The sequence below is a fragment of the Cottoperca gobio genome, chromosome 16 (assembly GCF_900634415.1).
Source record: "Cottoperca gobio chromosome 16, fCotGob3.1, whole genome shotgun sequence".
Classification (NCBI taxonomy): Eukaryota; Metazoa; Chordata; class Actinopteri; order Perciformes; family Bovichtidae; genus Cottoperca; species Cottoperca gobio.
Genome location: NC_041370.1, coordinates 14,288,433 through 14,309,112, shown reverse-complemented (window position 1 = coordinate 14,309,112; position 20,680 = coordinate 14,288,433). Strand labels below are relative to the sequence as shown.

At 40.7% G+C, this 20,680-nt stretch overlaps 3 protein-coding genes and 1 long non-coding RNA gene across 4 annotated transcripts; 3 read left to right on the top strand and 1 right to left on the bottom strand.

The window, feature by feature from the left end:
• The first annotated feature begins 226 nt into the window (after positions 1-226).
• kdf1a (keratinocyte differentiation factor 1a) lies at positions 227-4,381 on the top strand. Its single transcript, XM_029451956.1, has 4 exons — positions 227-574; positions 878-1,932; positions 2,307-2,381; positions 3,640-4,381. Exons 2-4 carry the CDS (start codon positions 897-899, stop codon positions 3,726-3,728), a joined length of 1,200 nt encoding a protein of 399 aa, XP_029307816.1. The 5' UTR covers positions 227-574; positions 878-896; the 3' UTR covers positions 3,729-4,381.
• Positions 4,382-6,317: 1,936 nt separating this feature from the next.
• Positions 6,318-7,391, bottom strand: nr0b2a (nuclear receptor subfamily 0, group B, member 2a). Its single transcript, XM_029452122.1, has 2 exons — positions 6,857-7,391; positions 6,318-6,741 (listed from the first exon to the last, which is right to left on the bottom strand). The coding sequence occupies exons 1-2, from the start codon at positions 7,389-7,391 to the stop codon at positions 6,500-6,502; spliced, it is 777 nt and encodes a 258-aa protein (XP_029307982.1). The 3' UTR covers positions 6,318-6,499.
• Positions 7,392-13,503: 6,112 nt separating this feature from the next.
• Positions 13,504-15,312, top strand: LOC115021618 (uncharacterized). Its single transcript, XR_003833745.1, has 3 exons — positions 13,504-13,629; positions 13,717-13,831; positions 14,555-15,312. It is a non-coding gene; the product is annotated as an uncharacterized LOC115021618 (long non-coding RNA).
• Positions 15,313-17,490: 2,178 nt separating this feature from the next.
• gpatch3 (G patch domain containing 3) lies at positions 17,491-20,654 on the top strand. Its single transcript, XM_029451747.1, has 7 exons — positions 17,491-17,984; positions 18,676-19,124; positions 19,244-19,418; positions 19,768-19,827; positions 19,939-20,060; positions 20,143-20,270; positions 20,388-20,654. The coding sequence occupies exons 1-7, from the start codon at positions 17,558-17,560 to the stop codon at positions 20,569-20,571; spliced, it is 1,545 nt and encodes a 514-aa protein (XP_029307607.1). The 5' UTR covers positions 17,491-17,557; the 3' UTR covers positions 20,572-20,654.
• Positions 20,655-20,680: the final 26 nt, after the last annotated feature.

The following is a 20,680-nucleotide window of genomic DNA, read 5'->3' as shown; positions in this document are numbered from 1 at the left end:
AAACAGTAACATTTCAAATTAAACAAATCCATTGCTAAATATGTCTGTATATAAAAGCAAATTAAGGGATTAAAAAAAAAGTTACATAAAACATGCCGGGGGGGCAAGATAAATAAATATATAGTAACTTTAAAAAGGGAGCACAAAGTCTTAATAACTTTTTTGTTTTTTCCTCTTTCCTTCTTCTGTGCTTATATATCCGCCTCGCGTGACGTCACGACTCACCTGTGGGTGGGTGTAGGATTTGGAATTAGCTGTAGCCACAGGTAATAGCCAAACATTGGGAGACTCACGGCATAACAAGACTAACACTAAGACTGAGTTTTAAAAACAAAAAAAGGAGACAACGCCAAAAAGCCCAGCTGTGTTATTCGGTCGAGGCACCCGACGTTAGGTTTGCAAAGTTTGTTGGAAGTAAAGTCACCTGGAAATCTGTGGGCGGTTGAAATCCGTCTTTCTTTCTCTGTCTTAAGCGCTAGCAGACGTTTTCTCCGTGAGACTTCCGCGGTTTGCTCGCTGAACAAGTTATCTGGGATAAAAGACAACCACAAACAAACCACAATCCTCTTATGCGGTAAGTGAACGTTTTGTAATGAAAAACGGTTAAATTCTGAATTAGTTTTGGTCTGAACCAAACAAGCTTTAGGAGCGCGACGAAATGACTCGCATTATTATCAGCATAGCAATGAATGCACTCAGTTTTATTTACATTGTTAGAATTTCCGGGGAGGTTAATTTACTGGCAGCTAAGTGTTTACTAATTAACCTATGCTACTTTAATGTGTCATGGTGCGTTTAAAGCTGCAAGCCTGTGTGCCAACAAAAAGGGGAGGTTAACACCTGGTTATTATTTCTAAACAAGCCTCTCCCACACCAGGTCCCAGGTATTCTGAGCCATGCCTGGCCACAGTACAGGGGCTCCCCAGGCGTCCAGCCAGCACAAACACCACATCTCCAGCTCCAAGTACCGACAGACTGTAACTATATCCAGGGAGAGCACAGCCAGCCAAGACTCCTACAAGGCTCCTCATGGGGAGCATCTACATGAGCACCACGCTGATCACTCCCGGTATTCAGAGAACAAGTATGGTCGCAGCAAAGGCCACCCGAGAAATGGCACGGGTCGGGGCTCGGAGACTATTGGATTTATTCCAGGGTCAGCAGACAGCACGCCTGCCGGCAGACATGCCTGTGGCTCCTGTGCCTCCATGGGCTGGAGTGGCTGTAAGGCTCTTATCTGCTGTATACTAACCTGTGGATTTTATGGCAGCCGAGAGCCCTGCCTGCCTGTTAACGAAAGCTCCACAGACCATCCCCCTAAAGCAGGCAGTGAGCCTCATGCTCCTAATGGCATGGCTGTGACCAACCCCACCTGCGGCATCCCTTTGGAGTCCAGTAAGTCTACCAAAGCCTCTAAGTTGCCCACGAGTGACAGCTTCCGCTACCCGGATGTGCGCATCGCAGGTCAGACGGTCAGGTATCCGGTTTCTGCCCCCAAACGAACCCGTGCGCCTGGCAAGGGGGAAAGCCAGCGGCCTGTGAGCAACACCAGCCTGTTATCCCGTGAGGACTACGACTTGGATGACCTGAGTGACACAGGCACAGACATTGACTCTCTTATCACCAAGAAGCTGCTGGAGCTTTACGCCCTGCACCAGATCGACCAGCTGGCCAAGTGCACCTCAGACTCGTCTTTCTCCCGCAAGACCAACGAGATCAGCGAGCTCATCTACAGCATCGCCCAGGACTACAACCTGGAGGAGCAGGAGGCCGAGTGCAAGTTGGTGCACGGGGTCATCCGCATCAGCACGCGAAAGGGCAAGAGGAACAAGAGCCATCAGTCGACAGGACAGCGTCCTAACGGGAGGAGCGAAGGGACTCTCCGCGACAGCGGCAACGAGACCATGACCAACACTTTATTTAGCAGTGAATGTAAGAATGCCATGCAACATTTTTCAAAACAATTTACATTAATAATTACTGCTGTATAAATATTTATAAGATGACAATGTTTTTCACCACCATCTGGCTGCAAGACAGCAAATATTCCAATAATCTGATATGTCTTCTTTAAATGACTCATAGTGTCTGTTGGAACGCTGCTTTTGTTTGGCTCATAGTTTTTTAAAGCCCTAATACAACAGGCCATGACCTAACAGTAATTGGTTCATCTGAGGCAAGTTGATACAGGTTCACACTATCTTGTATAACATGTTGCACAATAGCCGAGATGACCGGATTAATTCTAAAATGAGAGTGCATTAATGTCTGCTTGTGCTCATTTTTGACTTCGTCCCGTGCTACAGTTCCAGAGGTGAAGGTGTCGGAGCAGACGCCATCAGATGAGCTGGCAAGGAAGATGAGACATTACAGCGGGAGAAGTGAGTACATGAGGGGATTTTCCATAACCAGGGTGCAAGTAGAGCTGGGTGATGTGGCCAGAATCTTCTGTCCCGCTATAGGCCATTTCATATGTTGATAATGATGTATATCATGATATGGCATGTTTTATTGTAACTTAATTAATAAATAGTCTGTATGATAAGTTCAACATGGCATCTAATTAAACACTTCAGTGCTAAATGAACAGAACCGTTTCAAAGGAAACAAAAATGCAAATATTTCCATCTATACGCTGACTATGTTTACATGCATGCACACAAATACAGAGTTATCAGATTAAGACAACAGTTTGATTTACCTGAGTTTAATCAGATTCTCTGAGACATTTGAGTTGGTATGTTTTTATAATCAATTTAGATTAGGTAATTGTGCATCACAAAACCTCTATATATGATTTCATCATGATATGATTCCATTGAATTGATTATCGCCCAGCCCTAGGTGCATTTACGTCTTCCTTTGGGTCGTTGTAAATGCATGTGGAAATATGAGTTGGTTAACGGTGTATGAGCTTGTGATTAGTGGTAAGAAATGAATCTTATTAATTGTATGCATTATGCTGATGGAGATACAGTCTTGATTTGTCCCCATCATTGAGGTATAATTATAACCCCGGTGAATCAGTGTGTGGGGCTCAGGTCTTTGCGATCCATTGTACCCGCTGCAGCTGCAGGCATTTTCTCACCTCCTCTCTACTTTCCAGTAACATGCCACTCTTTTGCCAGTGAAAGCCCCACATTCCTGCCCTTTTCTCTGCATACTACAATCCCTCTCATTAGCTGCCTCCTCCCCTCATCTGCCACCTTACACCCAACTATCAACCTGCCTCATTCTCCCCTCTAGCTCAACGGTCATGCTACACCACCTGCCAGAGCAGCAGATCAAGTCACATTAAATACCACATTATGTCCCATGGTTTATTATGCAATTTTGGCGAACAACTTGGGTTACAGATGGATTACCGTACAGCAGCCTCGTCTTTTTGTTGTTGTTCTGCGGAGAGGCGGTTAAAAGGCCGGGGTGTCCTGTTGCATGTTTTTGAATGAGGGTACACCACAATTGTGTTTCCACAACTGTCACATCGTGGCCTGGGAATGTGTCGGCGTCCCGGGTTAAACTTCTGTGCCTCTCATTTGTGCATGAAATGCAGCTTGTACTGCATTGTTTATTCTATAACTGCTATGTTTTGTTTGTTTTGTTTTCAGCACAATAAATAAAGGTGCTTTTTTTTCACAGCGTACTCCTCCAGCACCGCCACAGCCTACTCGGCCTACCATCATGACACCGAAACAGACTCTTCAGGCGCTCCTCTTCTTCTTCTCTGAAGGCTGATACAGACACAAACGTACCTTTACTGACAAGTGATGTAGCCAACTACATGGACCATGTTATCCTTTTGCTATCATTTTAGTTGTTGTTGTTGCTGTTACTGAGTGGAGCACCTTTTACCCTGGGCGGTGGTACTTCTGCTTTTAATGGTCCGGCTAATGTTTGCTATTGGAGTGTCATTTAATTTCATGGACCTTTTTATCTCTCCAGCAAATGACCCACTGAGGAAACACTTATTTTTTTACACGGGGAAAGACAATGCAAGTTTTTATGTATTAGTATGCAGTGTTTTTAAAGTTGTTTTCAGAAAAAGAAACATGACTACACTTCATGCAACTAGCAGTCATGCCAGAGGTGAGAGACTGATGGTAGAACGTAACCGTCCTCATTCTTGTCCGTGTTTGTGTATGCAAGCCGTTGTGCACATATCGTTTGCATGTATGGGCTTATTGACTCCTGCCATTTGTACACCTCAAAAGCATGTTTTGACATGAAAACTGCATTGTTAAGCCATATTTTTTTATGTACATATTTGTATGTCAATGTTACTCTCTGGGTTTTTGAACCATTTGTGGTATTTGGCCACACTTTTTTTTTATTCACAGATAAATCCTGTTTTTAACAAAATAAAAATCTCCATGCTTGTTTATGCCTTTTTATGTGCATTCAATAAGGAACTACCTTGGTGTTCAAATCATCGATTTCTCATTTTGGCTTACAGAAAATGGAGCATATTGCTTGATGCTTGCAGAGCTTCATTACAATGTTTTTGTTCCCTCTTTCCACACAAGACAAAATAATCTCTTCATGCAGTTTGACTATAAGTAGTTCCGTTTGTGAAATTATGTTCTCATATCAGCAACTCTTTCCTTTTTCTAACGCTGTGTCTTTAGCCTACTTTTCCTCTTTTATATCTTTGGATTATTGTTGTCAAACTCATCTCCCTGAGGTCACTGTGTTGTACCAGGCAAGGCTTTTTCCGCCCTCAGCAAAAGAAAGAACTTGTTTGGCTGGTTCTGGCAAAAGGGAAATAAAATCCTGGGGTTTGTCTTTGTCATCTATTGCAAAGAGAAGAAGCAATACACAAAATCAGGAACTCATTCTGAACTTTGGGTCAAATTAATTTAGCTTCATGAGCCAATAATGTCTGTTGTTGCAACTGTCAACTAAGATACTTCTGAAGACGAATAATTAGCACCAAAGATGAAAACTTCACAAGTGTATGTAACACCTTGAAACATAAGGCGGATAACTACCCCAGCATAAGGAGAAAGAGTCCTGATTCCTGAAACAATGTGATTTCTGTTATGAAAATAGGTAAAAACGATTTTTCACTTGTAGAAAATGAAATATACTCAACAAAGCGCAAAACTACAAACAATCTAAATTCTTCTGTGCCAAATGTTGAGCTTCTAGTGTTTGTGTTGCGTTGCAGTTGTCCTATGTAACCCCGTTTCCTCTGGCTCTGCCCCCTCTGGCTCTGCCCCCGCCAGCACATTCCTGTTTTACCTGTATGAGGTGTCATGCAAAAGTTCACTGTTTCACAACTAGCATACCACAGGCTAGGACAAATCAAGAGAGCTTCTTCTAAATCAAATCTAGCCTGCAGATGTTAACTGTAAACTCAGATTGTTTTTTTTGATTTAGCATTCAGATATTTCTTCTACTTAATTGTGTGCATGAAAAATGTGATGCTTGTTTTTTGTGTGGCTTTTATTTTGTATGTAACAAAAATGGCCGGGCTTAGTTTAATGTTTTAATGGTTTTGTGATTTCTCAGATGTGACTTCTACTATTTTCCATGAGAGGGAGACAAAGTATGTACTGTAATGCTTCAACATGTGTGGTCATAATACACCTTGGTGTGAACTGGAAATCACATGATTATGAAGTCCAGTGAGAGAAATACTCACCACTGATATGCAACACCGTCAGTTTGGTTTCAACACAATCTGGTAAAACAAGGAGAGCACAGCGTGCATGAATCAGATGTGGTTTCCTAATATGCAATATGCAATACTAAAAAAAGATTGACAGACTGGTTGCTTACTGGGTTGTAACCCACACTGTATTACAATATATTTTCTATGTAGGTATGCTTCCTTAAAGCTACATAACATGTGATTGAAAGAATATTTCAAACCCATATTTGTAGTGTTTTAGAGATAACTTGCGTAATACTTTACACATTGGAAACCCTGGCGTCTTGACAAGAAGTTCAAATAAAAGGAACTTGAGTAAAAGACTACTAAACATGTCAGTAATAATGGACCAATGACCTTTAGGCCTGGTACATAAAACTATTATGGTGGCCTGCAGTGAGTGTTTTTGATTGAAGATTGAGACAGAACTTCACTATTACGTTTGTGTACAAAAATATATTTATTTGAAATGTTCTGTAAATGCGGACTTATTTACAACATTGAAGCAGACAGAACATATCTTCAACATAAAATACAGTATATTAACAGTGAGTACAGTCTATCTTTATGTGGAAAATAAAATCTTTCCATTTCAGAGGATAAAAGATTTTCAGACTGAGCTAAAGTGACCTGAGCTTCAATGTAAAAATAAACAATTCATCTTCTCATGTTCACCAATTCACATAATTTTTGTTGGCTATCGTAAATGCTTTTGTTTGAGGAGTCCACTGTCAGGCATTCCTTCATTTGAGTAAACATTGCTTGGGTTGGTCAATGAAGAAGTCCTGCATCACCGCCCTTAAAAACATTGGATTCAACCTTCTCCAGGACAGCTAACGTCCTCTTCTATCTGCAGAAGAGCATGTCGACCAAAAGCTCCAGCAGGTCAGCCTGGCCTATCAAGGGCCGGAAGAATAGTTCAGTGATGAGGCTGGGTGTGATGCTCTGCAGCGTGGAGGCTGTGAGGAGGATTCGAGCAAAGCGTTCCCGGTCCCCTGGGTGAAGGAGCTGGACCATGGCGCTGAGGGCGTGCTGAGCCTCCTGCTGCAAGCCTTCAACAAAGACAGCTGCCTTTAAATCTGGGACATCTGTTGAAAGTAAAGACAAGAGATTAGATACTATTACTGTTATATATGTGTTTTCAATGTTTTTACCCCTTGAAAAACAAGTTTTTTGAATGGACAACATTCGATGAAAACATACCTGGATTGAATATCGTGGTCCCTTTGAGGTATGCATACTCCTTTGGACTCAAATCCAAACTCCAAAACTTTTTGAGGCAGGACTTGAGTTTGCTGAAACCGGCCATGGTGGGCTGTTCCCTCCCCATTTCGATGCTCTCCTGACGGTTTAGGAGAATCTTTTTCAGCATGCTGTCAGCAGGTGTGTCCGTCACCTCGAAGTCCACATGCTCCTGGGCCAGACCCAAGATAAAGAGCGGTGCCCAGCAGCTTTTGAGAAGTGAGAACTGGTCGTTTGGTGGCATCTGGTTAAAAGCAGGTAAGCTCTTCATGAAATGAACAGTTTTAACCAGAACTGCAGACGCTTCTTTGCAAACCTCAGAGGACCTTTTCAAGCACACTGTCCGTCGCAGCTCACAGTTGCATCTATGAGGTATTGAATTGTAGTTGAAGCAGTTTTGGCTTTGTTCGCTGTTATCCATTTGACTCAGGATTTTATAGAGGATAGGATTTGAAAGCCTGTCTGTGCTGGCTGCGCAATGACATCCGTTATCCATTTTTTTTATTAGGTTGTAGAGATCTGTGCTATAAAATGTAAGAGAACTCTCCCAGGATGGGCTCTGCAAGAGCTTGTGAGTAATGCTGCAGCTTCTTTCAGTCTCCATATTTATAAGGCCAACCCAACCTGCTAAGTGGACCTTGACTTGTCAATACACTCCGTGAAAAACAACCATGTGCTCTGCCAGATGACTGATGGAATAACCCTGGGAAACCGATAAGCTTTTCTCAATGAAAAGTAGCCGTTGGAGTCATGCCTGGATCTCAATAGGGTTGGGTCTTATCTTGTAGCCGGTGTCATTAACCTAGGCAGTACCAAGCTACCAAGGACTGAGGGGGTAATCAGCCCCACTGTGTCCCTGCACTCTGCCAGCTCACACCTGTGGAGCTGGAAAGAAGCCAAAGCACAGCGGGGGCATTGACCTATAAGTTATTTCCTCATGCGGTAAAGCAAGTTCTTTTTTTTTCAATTCATTTATTTTATAGCAATCCTGGAACTGGAATTTTTAAAACCTAATTTGATGGTATAAAACTGCTCAACCTCTTTTATATTCTTTTGCCTTTGATATTAATGAAACCAACCAACATGGCTTACTTAACACATCTACAGATCCAAAACCCAGATTTTACAAATACTACTGAGGTTATCAGTGCTAACATTTATTAAATAGCACTAAATACAAAGTGCAGCTAAGGCTGATGGGAATGTCATAGTGACACTATAATACTCAAATCAAGGAGGTTAATGCAATTCAACCTGAGGGGGATTTGGTCGTTTGTCCCAAATTGAATGGCAATCCAGCCAATAGTGTTTGAGACATTTCATTAACAATGACTTATTATTAAGTACTACAGGAAAGGTCAGGGGACCTCCAGGGTCACCAGGATTCATCCTCTGGGGAACATGAGTGTCATGGCAATCCATCAAATAGTTGTTGAGATATTTCAGCCAGAACAAAATCATGAGTGCACAATAAAAACAAAAACAAAATTGAAGTGGCTGGCTGATGGACAGATGGATTGATACCATTGAAGGTTATCAATGCATGAAGAACATTTTCCTTGGCAGGTCCTTATGCTAGGTTTCTTACAGTGATAACGTCAGATAGATAAAGCTGTTTTTACTCTGACGTTGGCCAAGAAATGTAGAAGGAATTCTAGTTTATGGCGTCTGTAACAGGCGGTACAATGTTCCATATGTCATTCAATCGAGTTTACTCTAATGTTATCCTCCCTGTGCCTGGCACCGAGGCTTGAGACTGATAAGCTAATTACTTTATTGTTGTCACAAATAAACACATTTCTCATTTTTAATGACAGGTTTCTTTGTTTTAGACATTTAGTACCGTGCACCAACTAAATGCGTGTCTTGTATAGAGACAGGTGCCACAATAGATAACATATTATGCTCATTACTTTTGTGGGGATGGTCACCCGCTGCACAAGCCCAGCAGCCTAAAAGCATCACGATGGAATTTACAGAGAAAAATCTGAACCACAGAGCAAAGGAGTCAAGGTCATTTTATAAAGTGAATGACTGCAATAAAGAGATTACAAGCCAGACACTACTGGCAGCACCAGTCACCGAATGTTTGTTTTATTTCGTCAGTACCTTTACTCATCCCTTCAAGGAATACAGAATTTCATTGCCTTATTTTCTTTCCTTGAGTGGTCTCATTACGATACACTCCAGTGATTATTCATGTAAGAAGTGACATGTTTAAACCGTAATGGACCTCAGCTTGAAATGCATGACAAAACCCACTACGTGATCTACAAGAATGTGATCCTTTCAGCTTTCAGTGACCTGTAATGCACTCACAAAGCCCTCAGGCTTAATGAAGCAGGTTGACAGTTGTAAATGCTTGCGATAAGGCTTGTGTTTATAGAGGTTAGGTACAGGCGGTGATGGATACGGAGGACAGGCTCTTATCTCCACCAAGACAGTAAAAATATAATGTCCTTCATTCTATAAGTGAAACAAATGCTATATTCTGAGATCCAGCAAGCAAAACAATCAAGGTCCGATGAGTCATGATGTAACGGCCCTTTAAGAATGTAAAAGCCTCTTTTTTTTTCATTATTATTAAAATAAGTACAAACTCAAAATGTATGAAGACATCTGACTGTAATATCTTTATCATGTTAAGACTGTAATAACAAATAATAAGACAATCATTGCGTCATTTTGAAGATAATTGTGTCAACATAGCAATTGAAATACACAGTTTGCTTTTCTTGTAACATTTTCTGCTCCCATATATTGACTATTGCTTTTCTTTTGGTTTTAGTTTTCCCAGGTCATTGAACTCTCAGTGCCTGACGGACTCCATGTCTTGTACATCACAGTGGTACAGACCTTGACCTACTGCCAATACAGCAGAGGTACATTTGCCTCTCTCCGTTTTCACAAGGTCATCAACCCAAAGGTCACATTTACTCTGCTGGGGACATTGCTCGGGTTATTTTTTTTGATTATCCTGGAATTAGAAATTTGGGGAATTCAGTTCACATATACAAATATAGTTATTTCAGGTTCACCATACAAGTGATATATACTATTCATTAACAAGACAACACAAATGTATTCAGTTTGAGCCAGATCCAGAGTCCCCCGCATACATTTTCAAACCATTCAATTTGAATAATCTTCTTGTCTACAACTAAAAAAACAAACGTTAAATATATAATACTGGAGAAACCAAAGTGAACACTAATTAAATGGACCATCTTGTCTCCTTTGACAGGCTTTTGAGGTGAAGTTAGCAAACTCAAACACCACTATCGTTCCGTTTTTTGATCATCTGTACACCAGGATATTTCAGGGTTTTGAAATGCAACTCCTCTTTTCTTTTCTTTTCCTTTTTTTGCAATGATATACTGTACTGCTAGACTGTGCACTGATGTTGACAAGGTAATACCTAAACTAACATAATGCTAAACTTCAATACTTTTTTGGGTACTGACCTAGAGGTAACCTCTGCATTGATTCATTTAAAATAGTGAAAGCTGGCATTGAATGCTTGGTCAGATTCTAAGTCGTGTTTAGTTATCCTTTTATTAGATGTTTCCTTAATTAATATGTTGTTGTTTTTTTTAACTGTATTTGATTTATAAGTTTCTCTATGGAATACTGAGGCATTTGAGAAGGCCTTTGGTAAAATTGCCCAAAGTGTATAAAGTATCAAAGTATCAAAAAAGGTGTTGTTACAGGCACCAGTATGGAAAAAAGTCTCACAGTTTAATTGTGAATCTGTATTTTCATTTTATGCCCAAAACCTCGAGTGCAATGACACATGATTGATGTCTTCTGTGACCGGGTGCCATATTATTTCTGCTACGTCTTCTTTTCCAGGCTCACTATGAAATTAGTTACTTTCATTTAATTTTCCAGCACAGATGGATATTTGGTGCATCTATTTGTGAGCCTACCTGTCCACAGCAGGGCTCTCGTGCGTATGATCTATGTGAAGGTTTTAGTCAGTATTTTACAGGATCTTATAAGATTATAAACCTAAAAAGTCTTTAAAGTCAAACTGGTGTCAAATTTGCTTTTTCAATTTTTCATCTGTAATTTCCAAACACATGCACTCTTGAGGATTAGCATGGGCTTCCACAACCCAGCATGGTTAATGCACAGTAAGTGTGTGATACAGTATGTGTAAAGTGATGTCAGGGTCCAGAAAACACTGTTCTAGTTTTACTGCCTATTACTATCAAAACACAATGATAAAAGCTGAGGTGAAGGCCAGAGGGAGAGTTGGCCTGGGTCAATGAACTCTGACTGAATCCTTTTCTTGGTTGTCTCTCTGAAATAAGTATTTATTTATTTTATGTAGAAATGCAACAGATTTGAATATTTTTCTTAAAAGACATAGCATTTAGTTGAATAATCAGTCTAACGGTTTCACTTCTTCTTTTAACATATCAAGGATGCAGAAGTGATCACCATCACTGTTCTGCTCCGCGACTTGGTTGTTATTACTTTATGTTACTTTCTTTGTAAATCCAACCTCGCTGTCCAAGTAGAGGGATCTATCTTTAAAATGTACTATGTACAAAGGATGCTTTGTTTTTCCTTAGCGAGACATTGTATGGGTTAAACTGCTTTTTGGTTATAAATGAAAGTACATAACTGTCACTCTATTTTCCTCTAAATATATAATTTCTTTGATATCAGGGAAATTTCAGTTTGGACTGGACTGCAACAATTTCATAGAGACAACAATGTGAATACAGTAAAACCTTCAGAGATGAACATCAGTATTGATTATTCCGGATATGTGGTTTGGTAGTAGAGAAGACACATTGTCATGAAAGATAAAGGAAGAGATAGTAAACCTTGAAATTTTGCTGTGAAATGTAGAAGAATAACCAGTGCAGGAATGTAACTTAGTACATTTACTCAAGTCGTGTACGTAGCCCAAAAGAACCCACGGTGACACAGATGTCACACAACCTATAAATGCTCTGGAAAGTTCCCTACACAGCTTTACCCTTGATTTTAACTCATGAAGTCCCTAAGTGACACATACTGAACATCCTGGTGGGTCAGGTCATGTGATTTTGTGTTCCCAATACAACATCTCCAAGATGGCCATGTGCCAGGACAACACATGTGACAGAACTAGCTCAATCTAAAAAGCTTGTTTTTTTGTTGCTAAAGGTAAGATTCAAGCCATTTAAGAATTAGAATGCTTACACAACATGTCCTTTATTACATTCATATATAGTTTTACCTAAAGTAGAAATGGGTCCGGGTTCTTACAATGTTGAGGTACTTCTACTTTACTTAAGTAAATCTATTTTATGCAACTTTATACTTCGACTCCACCACATTTTGGAGGCATTGATACAAAATGTAATAAAACAAAAATAACATGATGTAACCTATTATTATAGATTAAGCTACCCACCAGTATATAAAGTCATTGAAATGAGCCCCAGCTTTACCAGCTGCATTCTTGTGGGAATCATTTCATTATTTTATAAACTGCTGGGTATCTTAAAACATAATACTAAATCATAATAAATACATCACTAATTATAATCCAGTGATACTGTATGTACTTTTACTTGAGGATCATATTTTTGTACTTTTTAAGAAAGATTTTTAAAGGACTTTTACTTTTAACAGAGCATTTTATTGCTACTTTTACTTCTGTAAATCATCAGCGTACTTTTTCCATCACTACTAAAGAAGTAAGAAAATAATAACAGTATGTCATAAATAACATAAATACATACCATTTATATTATACAACTTATATATAAAATAAATAACATAGTCATACATAAAACTATATAATAATGTACTGGTGCGAATGTGTGGGTTGTTGTCGTAGTAGTATGCGTTGTTGCTGTTGAGTTGTTGGTATTGCGTTTGTATTGGATCATTATGGAGACAGCCAACTAGCGAAACTATTTTTATGCACGCCAGCATCATCTTCCTTGTGAGCAGGTAAAGAAACCAGATCTAAATATGTTGAAAGAATAATGTACATCCCACTTGCTCATGCCCAGCACCAGTGACGCAGCTCGTAGCGGTTCAAATCCGACCTGGCCATATGCTGCATGTCATTTCCCTTATCTCTATCCAATCTTAAACTGTACTCTCATTTAAGGCCTAAAAAGCCCAATTTTTTCCCCAGCATTCTCTTCTCAATAACACATAATAACAATCATCAATCTTTATTTTCAAATAGAACATGATATTCAGTCTTTTCAAGGCAAAGATACTTTAAATCCACTGCAGCCTTGCACTACGCCTGTAGAGGTCACTGTACCTGCAGCTTCCAGAAATTAACCCATTTTCAAAACAACTGGCTGAAGTGGTTCAGTGCTTCACAAAAGCTTCATTTGCCCATCACTACTTAATTCCTTGCTTAGTATATGCATGTGGCCCAGACCACAACACAGGAAGAAGGGAGCGAGAGAGAGCAGGCCAGTTCTTCCTGGTCCTCCTTTATTGAGGACCCTTCCTCCTGATAGGCCAGCCAATCAGGTAATCAACACCTAATTAGAGCACAGGTGAGAGAAGTGGGGGAGGAGAGATAAAAACACATCAAGACCGAAACAAAACCTGCCTGGCACAGTTGCTGAACGAGAAGCAAAAAAAGGTACTGATCAAAAGCTAGTTTCTTTACTTGCAGACACCGTACTGGGTTTTCTATTTTGTACACTCAAGCACACAACCGTGTGGTTTGTAGTATCTTTTAGATGTCCTCTTAAAACTTTGTAAGTGTTTGACACGTGTCACGATGTTATTGTTGCCTCTTTGCCATTGTTTTATTCCATTCCACACATTTGTAATCCTCCGTGTAGGCAGAGCTGTGAGCTCTGAGGAGGAGGACGAGGGTGATGTGCCACCCAAAAAGAAAAAACACAAGAGTGGGAGATATTTGGACAGCAGTGGGTCTGACTGACAAGAGGCAGATGGGTAAAAATACATTTTAACATCAAACGACACTTAACTTCTTAATGGGTAATGTTGTGTGTCATGTCTTTTAAGCTACTGGATGGATGCCTAAATTTCCCTCGCGATAAATAAAGTATCTATCTACAAGCACATCCTGCGGGTCATGGTCAACTGTAGAATTCAACTGATGAGGATGGGGATGGCAGCTACCTCCCCATTTGCCCCTAACACAGGGGTGGGGAACCTCTGTCCTCTGGGCCGTACACAAACGAGTGAGTGTTAACTTGCAATTGATTCATCCTTGAGGCACATGTGGATGGTGTCCTTTGACCTGATATTTGCCATTAAAAACAAATTGGGCTGTTGCCGTTACTAAATTGTTTGTGGATGAACCAGCTGCTTAATTTTGTTATGCGTTTGTAACGAAGGTGATCCCAGTAGCCGTCTGGTCTAAGTTTGTGTAGCGCACAACCCATATACTTGTTGTTCATATTATGCACAGACGCGTGTATTCATTTGTTTAAGAAAGATCCAAGCCCGTTTGGTGTAAAACCTTTTATTGGATGGTGTATTCTCCACGCCAGTCTGTTTGCTGGGGGGGTGGCCCTGTAGAGAATAGAAGTAAGGGTAAAGTAACAACCTCACTCGCAGTTCATAACATTTGGTTAACGCTAAGGCATAGATGAAATAACCGTATGATAAAACGGACACTTAACCTGTTCTCTCCTGTCTCCAACTCTCAAGGTCCGCGGCTAAAAGAGTCCCCGTGGAAAACTCATTTCTATCGTTCCGGGAGGGTTCCACAGAGCCGGATGAAGTGGGGTGGTGGTAAATGTGTGCGTAGTACATTTTGTAGCCGCATAGTCGTTTTTGTTACATGATAATTATAGTTTATATTATTGCGGCTGCAAAATGCATGCACTGTTAAAATCAGAAAAACCAAATCTGATTATTTCCAAACTGAAACTACAAATAACTTAAATAATCCCCTTAAATTCTGGAAAACTAAATCAATAGCTGGAAATAAAAATGTGATAGAGCTTCCACCTTGTATTGTCAAAGACTCTCTTCAAATCTCTGACAAGGCAGACATGCTTGGTGGTTTTAATGAACATTTTATTGCCTCTGGTTCCTTGTTTGAATCTCAGAACATACCTCAAGGAGCCCCTGCTCGCTCTGAAGGTCGTGTCTGGCAGGGTCAACCCTTTACTTTTAATCCAGTAACAGTCTCAGAGGTGCATAAAGCCCTTTAAAGTTTAGACGCAAGAAAATCAGCAGGTCCTGACAACCTAGAGCCATACTTTTTAAAGTTAGCAGCTGATTTCCTCGCCTCGCCCCTGGCCCATCTTTTCAATCTATCCCTGGAGACAAATGAAATTCCCCTTATTTGGAAATCTGCTTTTGTTCTCCCACTGTTGAAAGGGGGTGACCCCACTCTCCCGCAACAATTACAGACCCATCTCCAAATTGTCTGTCTTAAATAAAGTGCTGGAATCATTGGTAAGTCAACAACTAAAGTACTTTTTATCGACTAATAATATTTTATCTGACCTTCAATCTGGTTTTACAAAAAAACACAGCACTACAACAGTCTCCTTAAAAGTAGTAAATGATTTTATAAATTTCTTGGACAATAGAGAACATTGTGCAGCACTTTTTATTGATTTATCTTTTGATACAGTAGATCATGCCTTATTGTCACAAAGACTCTACAGTACAAGTCTTTCAGATCAAGCTGTCTGTTGGTGTGAAAACTATTTATCAGGCAGATCAGTGTGCGCGGGCAGAAGGTATAACTTCTAGCTCTCTTAATGTATCCAAGGGTGTGCCACAGGGATCGGTTGTAGGACCATTGTTGTTTATCATTTATATAAATAATCTTAATCACAATGTTTTAAATGTAAATTTCCATTTTTATGCTGATGACACAGTAATTTACTGCTCTACGTCCTCCCCAAATCAGGCTCTTTGTCAGCTCCAGACTGCTTTTAACATTGTACAATGTAATATATGTGAATTGAAACTTGTTTTAAATGCTGGAAAGATGAAACTCATGATCTCGAAAGCAAAAACCAAACACTTGAACCTCCCTCCTATCACCACTTCACAGGGTTCCCAGATTGAATCTGTGTCTCAGTTCAATATCTTGTTATTATCATTGAAGATTCTCTTTCTTTTAAACCTCACATTTTAGAACTTTTGAAAAAATTAAGAATAAAATTAGGTTTTTACTTTAGAAACGAGTCCTGTTTTTCTTTTGAGGCCAGAAAGCGATTAGTCTCTGCAACGTTTCTGTCTCTGCTGGACTATGGAGATGTTGTTTATATGACTGCATCGTCTCAGTGCCTCAGCTCTCTGGATACCGTCTACCACGGGGCACTGAGATTCATAACAAACCTAAAAACCCTGACGCACCACTGCACCTTATATGCTCGTGTTGGATGATCTTTCCTGACCACTCGTAGATTGAAACACTGGCACATCCTTATTTATAAAGCTATTCTTGGTGCTCTTCCTCCATACTTAGGGATCTACATTAGTCGGAAATGTAGTCGACCATATCGGCTTCGCTCCGAGGACTTGTTTCTTTTAACTGTCCCAAAAGTCCGTACTGAACTTGGGAAAAGGGCTTTTAGTTACGCTGCTCCGGCTGCCTGGAACCAGCTGCAGAATGAGCTGAAACTCAGAGCTGGTCTCTCTGAACAGACTTAAAGCGACTCTTAAAGACATTGAAGCAGACCGCTGTGTCTGTAAAGGTTTTAATTAATGTTGTGATTGTGCTGCTGCCTATCTTGGCCAGGACTCTTGAAAAAGATTTTTAATCTCAATGAGACCTATCCTGGTAAAATAAAGGTTATAAATAAATCTCAACTATAAGACCTGTCACGTTTGTAAATGAAAACTCCTGCTGGGGTTTCCATTTTCCTGACCGGAGAAAATTGGATGCATCATTGAAGTCAACCAGCTCAATGACTAATGTGCTTATATCACACTGTCTCCACTTTGACACTGACCATTTATTCTGCCACTGTCCCTGTATTGCCTTTTAACTCTTCACCTCTCTTTTCAATAAAGGGTCTGTGTAATACAAACCTACTGATAAGAGAGATGACCCTTTCACACATTGATTTATATTCTCGTCGCTCCACTGATTTAAATTAATTACTCGAGACAGACATATTAAACGTAACATAAAAACATAGCTCGATGGTGGACAGGACCGTATGTAAAACAGCCACAACAATAAGCCAGCTTCAGCAACAGAAGGCCCATTACAGCCATATAATGAGAACTTCGACACCACTTAACTCTTGAGGTCTGACCACAACAACCACACTAAATTTGACCTTTGCCTCAATGGCGACAAAACTGAGGCCCTTCTCATCGGCTCCAAAAGCACTTTATCCAAAGCACAAAACTCCATTGCCCCAAACCTCATTGATGGCTTCTCCGTACCGTTCTCCAGCCAAGTTAAGAGTCTCTGTGTCACTCCTGTACAGCACCCTCTCCTTTGCACCCCACATAAAGAACATCACACGCACTGCTTTTTATTTCCACCCGCACAAAATCATCTGAACACATCACCCCCATTCTCCTGAAACTTCACTGGCTCCCTGTTCAATCCCGGATCGACTACAAAAACCTCCTGCTCTCATACAAAGCCCTCCACAAGCTCGCCCCCACCTAACTGTTTCTAACGTCTCCGGAAGCGGAGCTGACGTCATTTCTGAAAGTCGTTTCGATCTGATGACGTTTGCTGGCCAGAAACAAACAATCATGGCGGACTCTGAAGCCGTTGCTCCTGTGTTTTTGGCAATTAGCAACATCCCTGTTGCCTTTCACTCGGCGGACCTGAGAAACTATTTCAGTCAGTTCATAGAAAGCGGCGGTTTTCAGTGTTTTCACTACCGACATCGACCGGAGGTTCTCAGGGAGTCCGAGGGGTCCGACAACACCGTGTGCGGTGACTGTGAAGCGGGCAGCTCCACAGTCACAGAAAGCAGCGCCGTGAAACAGCGGACGGCGAAGACGTGCTGCTGTATCGCCTCACTTCATGCTAAAGATGCCGACAGATTAATCCGGATGTATGCGGGAAATAACTGGATTGACTCGAAGGGGGACTGGCTGGCTAGACGTTGTGTTATTAAAAGAGTAAAAGTTTCACGTGACAAAGGTGAGTGAGACTTTTATATATGACATATAAACGGTTAAATTAAAGGCAGGCACGTGAGAAGCTTACGGGGATAGGGGGAGAAGAGATCTCGTTTTGTTTGAATTTGACATATTTCCGTTGTGCACAACAATCACCGAATGAATGATCTTTTTCCTTGAGTGACTTGAAGATGAAATTAAAAGTCGCAGTTGTGTAATTTTCAATCTGGAAACAAACTGATTCAGAGACAAATCCTTAAGGCACAACTTCCTTTAAGTGGGAACCTCACTTAGTAAGTAAGCCAAACCTTTTTAACACAGGTTACAAAGTGCTTACAATCAACATTAGTACAGAAAATAAAGAAAACACAAAGGCACCGCGCACACAAGAGAAAATACATTCAAAAGCAATTCACTTGCAAATGTAGAAAGCTTAAAGCAGCCAATCGGCACACAGATCAACCCTTGAAATGATAGAAAAGCCAACTTAAAGAAGTGGGTTTTTAAGATGTTTTTTGAAACAGTCAACAGACTGCTGATCTTATGGGAGGGGGGGGGGGATTGTTTCAAAGTCCAAAGAGAATTTATGTCATCTTGTCCATGTAGGTGTTACTGCGAATTACTTGACACGTGTTGTCTTTGTTTGTTGTTTAATCGTGCCAGGCAGTGTTATTTCTGTTGTATTTATTTGTCTTTTTTTTTTATCCTTTCAGATGATGGGTCATTCCCCTATAAATCAAAGTACGAGCAGCGGCACAGGGTGTCCTTAACAGAGTGTTTCACAGAGGCTGACCTCAAAAGTTTATCCGAGCTGAATCCTCCAGCTCTGATGCAGAATGGGAACGTGGGCACACCGGTGAAAGTTTTCCTACAGCTCATCCAGTCCTGCCGACTGCCTCCGCGACTAATCCGGAAGTTGGGCCTCACTTTCCCCAAGACTGCCTCCAACCGCCGTTACGGCAATGTGCCTTTCCAGTATAAGAACAGTTGGACACTTCCAGCCACTGAGGAGACTGTATCAACAGCTGCTGGACATGAAATCTCAGGACCAGGCACTTATGCTGCTCTATCCTCAAGACCAAGGCCGCTAGCTGATCACACAACAGAGACTGATGAGCCACAGGAAGAAGAGGACGAGGATGCACAGTCAAATGAAGATGATGTGAGTTTGAATCCAATTAAATGATAGCATTCACAGTTATGAATAGCTGTAGGGCTGGTTGAATTTTCATCATTATCCCTTCACTCTGGTTTGACAATTATTCATGTTGTTGGTTGTAGGATGATGACTGGTGTGAGGAGTGGGAGCGCCATGAGGCTTTGCATGAGGATGTAACGAGCCAGGAACGAAGCAAAGAGAGGCTGTTCGAAGAGGAGATTGAGTTGAAGTGGGAGAAGGGCGGCTCAGGCCTGGTGTTCTACACCGACGCCCAGTACTGGCAGGAGGAGGAAGGAGGTATGCACCTCCCTTGAAGTATATAATAATAATAATAATATGTGTTTAAACATGAACAAACACATCAAGTTATCTGAAGTTATGGGAGGTCAAATTGAAACAGTAATTTTTAGCTGGTGTTGTTTAGTTCAAACCTGACAGCGTAATTGTTGTGTATTGTTAAATTAGACAGCTCAACTCCACTGTACGATTACAATAATAGACATTAGAAGATAAATGTTGACGTGTGCAGAATTGATATCGATCCAAATTGATTTAAAGCAGGCGTATATGATTTCTTTCTTTTAAATTCAGTGTATTTGCTTGATGAATGATCAATAATGTTTATGTCTCCTGTCCTTTTTTTTAGATTTTGATGAACAAACGACAGACGACTGGGATGTTGACATGAGTGTTTACTATGATAAAGGTATCGCAAATTTGTTTTACATCTGAGATTACCTTGTTTGACACAGGGAACCAAACTGTGCATTATCTCTGCAGGATCAGCTTTTCTTTAACCCAGATTCCCCTCTCACAGATGGAGGTGACATGGATGCCCGTGACTATGTCCGAATGCGGTATGAAAAAAGGCTGAGGGAGGGTCTTGAAGATAGATCTGGACAGAGTCAGTCTATTGGCAGCTTTGAGAGGTTCACTAAGGTAAGGAGGTGGCCTACAATTTAACTCCATCTTTTCTGACATGGCTTATATGAGCAATTGTTTAATGTTTGTTTCTTTTTAGGGCTTTGGCCGTCGTTTGATGGAAAAGCAGGGCTGGAAGGATGGTGAAGGGTTGGGGAACAGTCAGGTTGGGATTCCTGACGCCCTTGAGAGTGACGGCCAACATCCCAATTGTAAAAGAGGCTTTGGGTGCGTATGAACACAAACGGAATCAGCAAAAATATAACTGCTTGCATGTTTTGGTATGCCAGTGATTGGATACTCTTTGTAGTGCTCTCCTGGAGTTAATGTGCTTCTTTTCGGCAGGTATCATGGGGAGAAATTGTTTTTGAATCCTGTAAAAAAGGCCAAAACAGATTTTCATATAACTACCGTCTATGACAAACCAAAAGACATCGATGGAGGCGACACCTTGCTGAGGCGTCAACCAAACACTAGTATGAAGTACAGAGGCTGGCAACCAGGTGGCATCATTGGACCACGAAGATGACCTTAATTAAATTATTATTATTATTTAGGTTTTTTACTCATTAACTTGTCTAAACGTGTTATTAAAACATTTTTCAAACCTTTCATTCGACTTGTGCTGATTTTGTCCT

Excerpts from the sequence above, each read along its gene's own strand:
- kdf1a (XM_029451956.1), top strand. The coding sequence starts at position 897 with ATGCCTGGCCACAGTACAGGGGCTCCCCAGGCGTCCAGCCAGCACAAA. Across the intron at positions 1,933-2,306 it reads CACTTTATTTAGCAGTGAAT|TTCCAGAGGTGAAGGTGTCG; the intron begins GTAAGAATGCCA and ends CCCGTGCTACAG. Across the intron at positions 2,382-3,639 it reads GAGACATTACAGCGGGAGAA|CGTACTCCTCCAGCACCGCC; the intron begins GTGAGTACATGA and ends TTTTTTTCACAG.
- gpatch3 (XM_029451747.1), top strand. The coding sequence starts at position 17,558 with ATGACGTTTGCTGGCCAGAAACAAACAATCATGGCGGACTCTGAAGCC. Across the intron at positions 19,125-19,243 it reads CACAGTCAAATGAAGATGAT|GATGATGACTGGTGTGAGGA; the intron begins GTGAGTTTGAAT and ends TGTTGGTTGTAG. Across the intron at positions 20,061-20,142 it reads GCTTTGAGAGGTTCACTAAG|GGCTTTGGCCGTCGTTTGAT; the intron begins GTAAGGAGGTGG and ends GTTTCTTTTTAG.
- nr0b2a (XM_029452122.1), bottom strand. The coding sequence starts at position 7,391 with ATGGATAACGGATGTCATTGCGCAGCCAGCACAGACAGGCTTTCAAAT. Across the intron at positions 6,742-6,856 it reads GACCACGATATTCAATCCAG|ATGTCCCAGATTTAAAGGCA; the intron begins GTATGTTTTCAT and ends TACTTTCAACAG.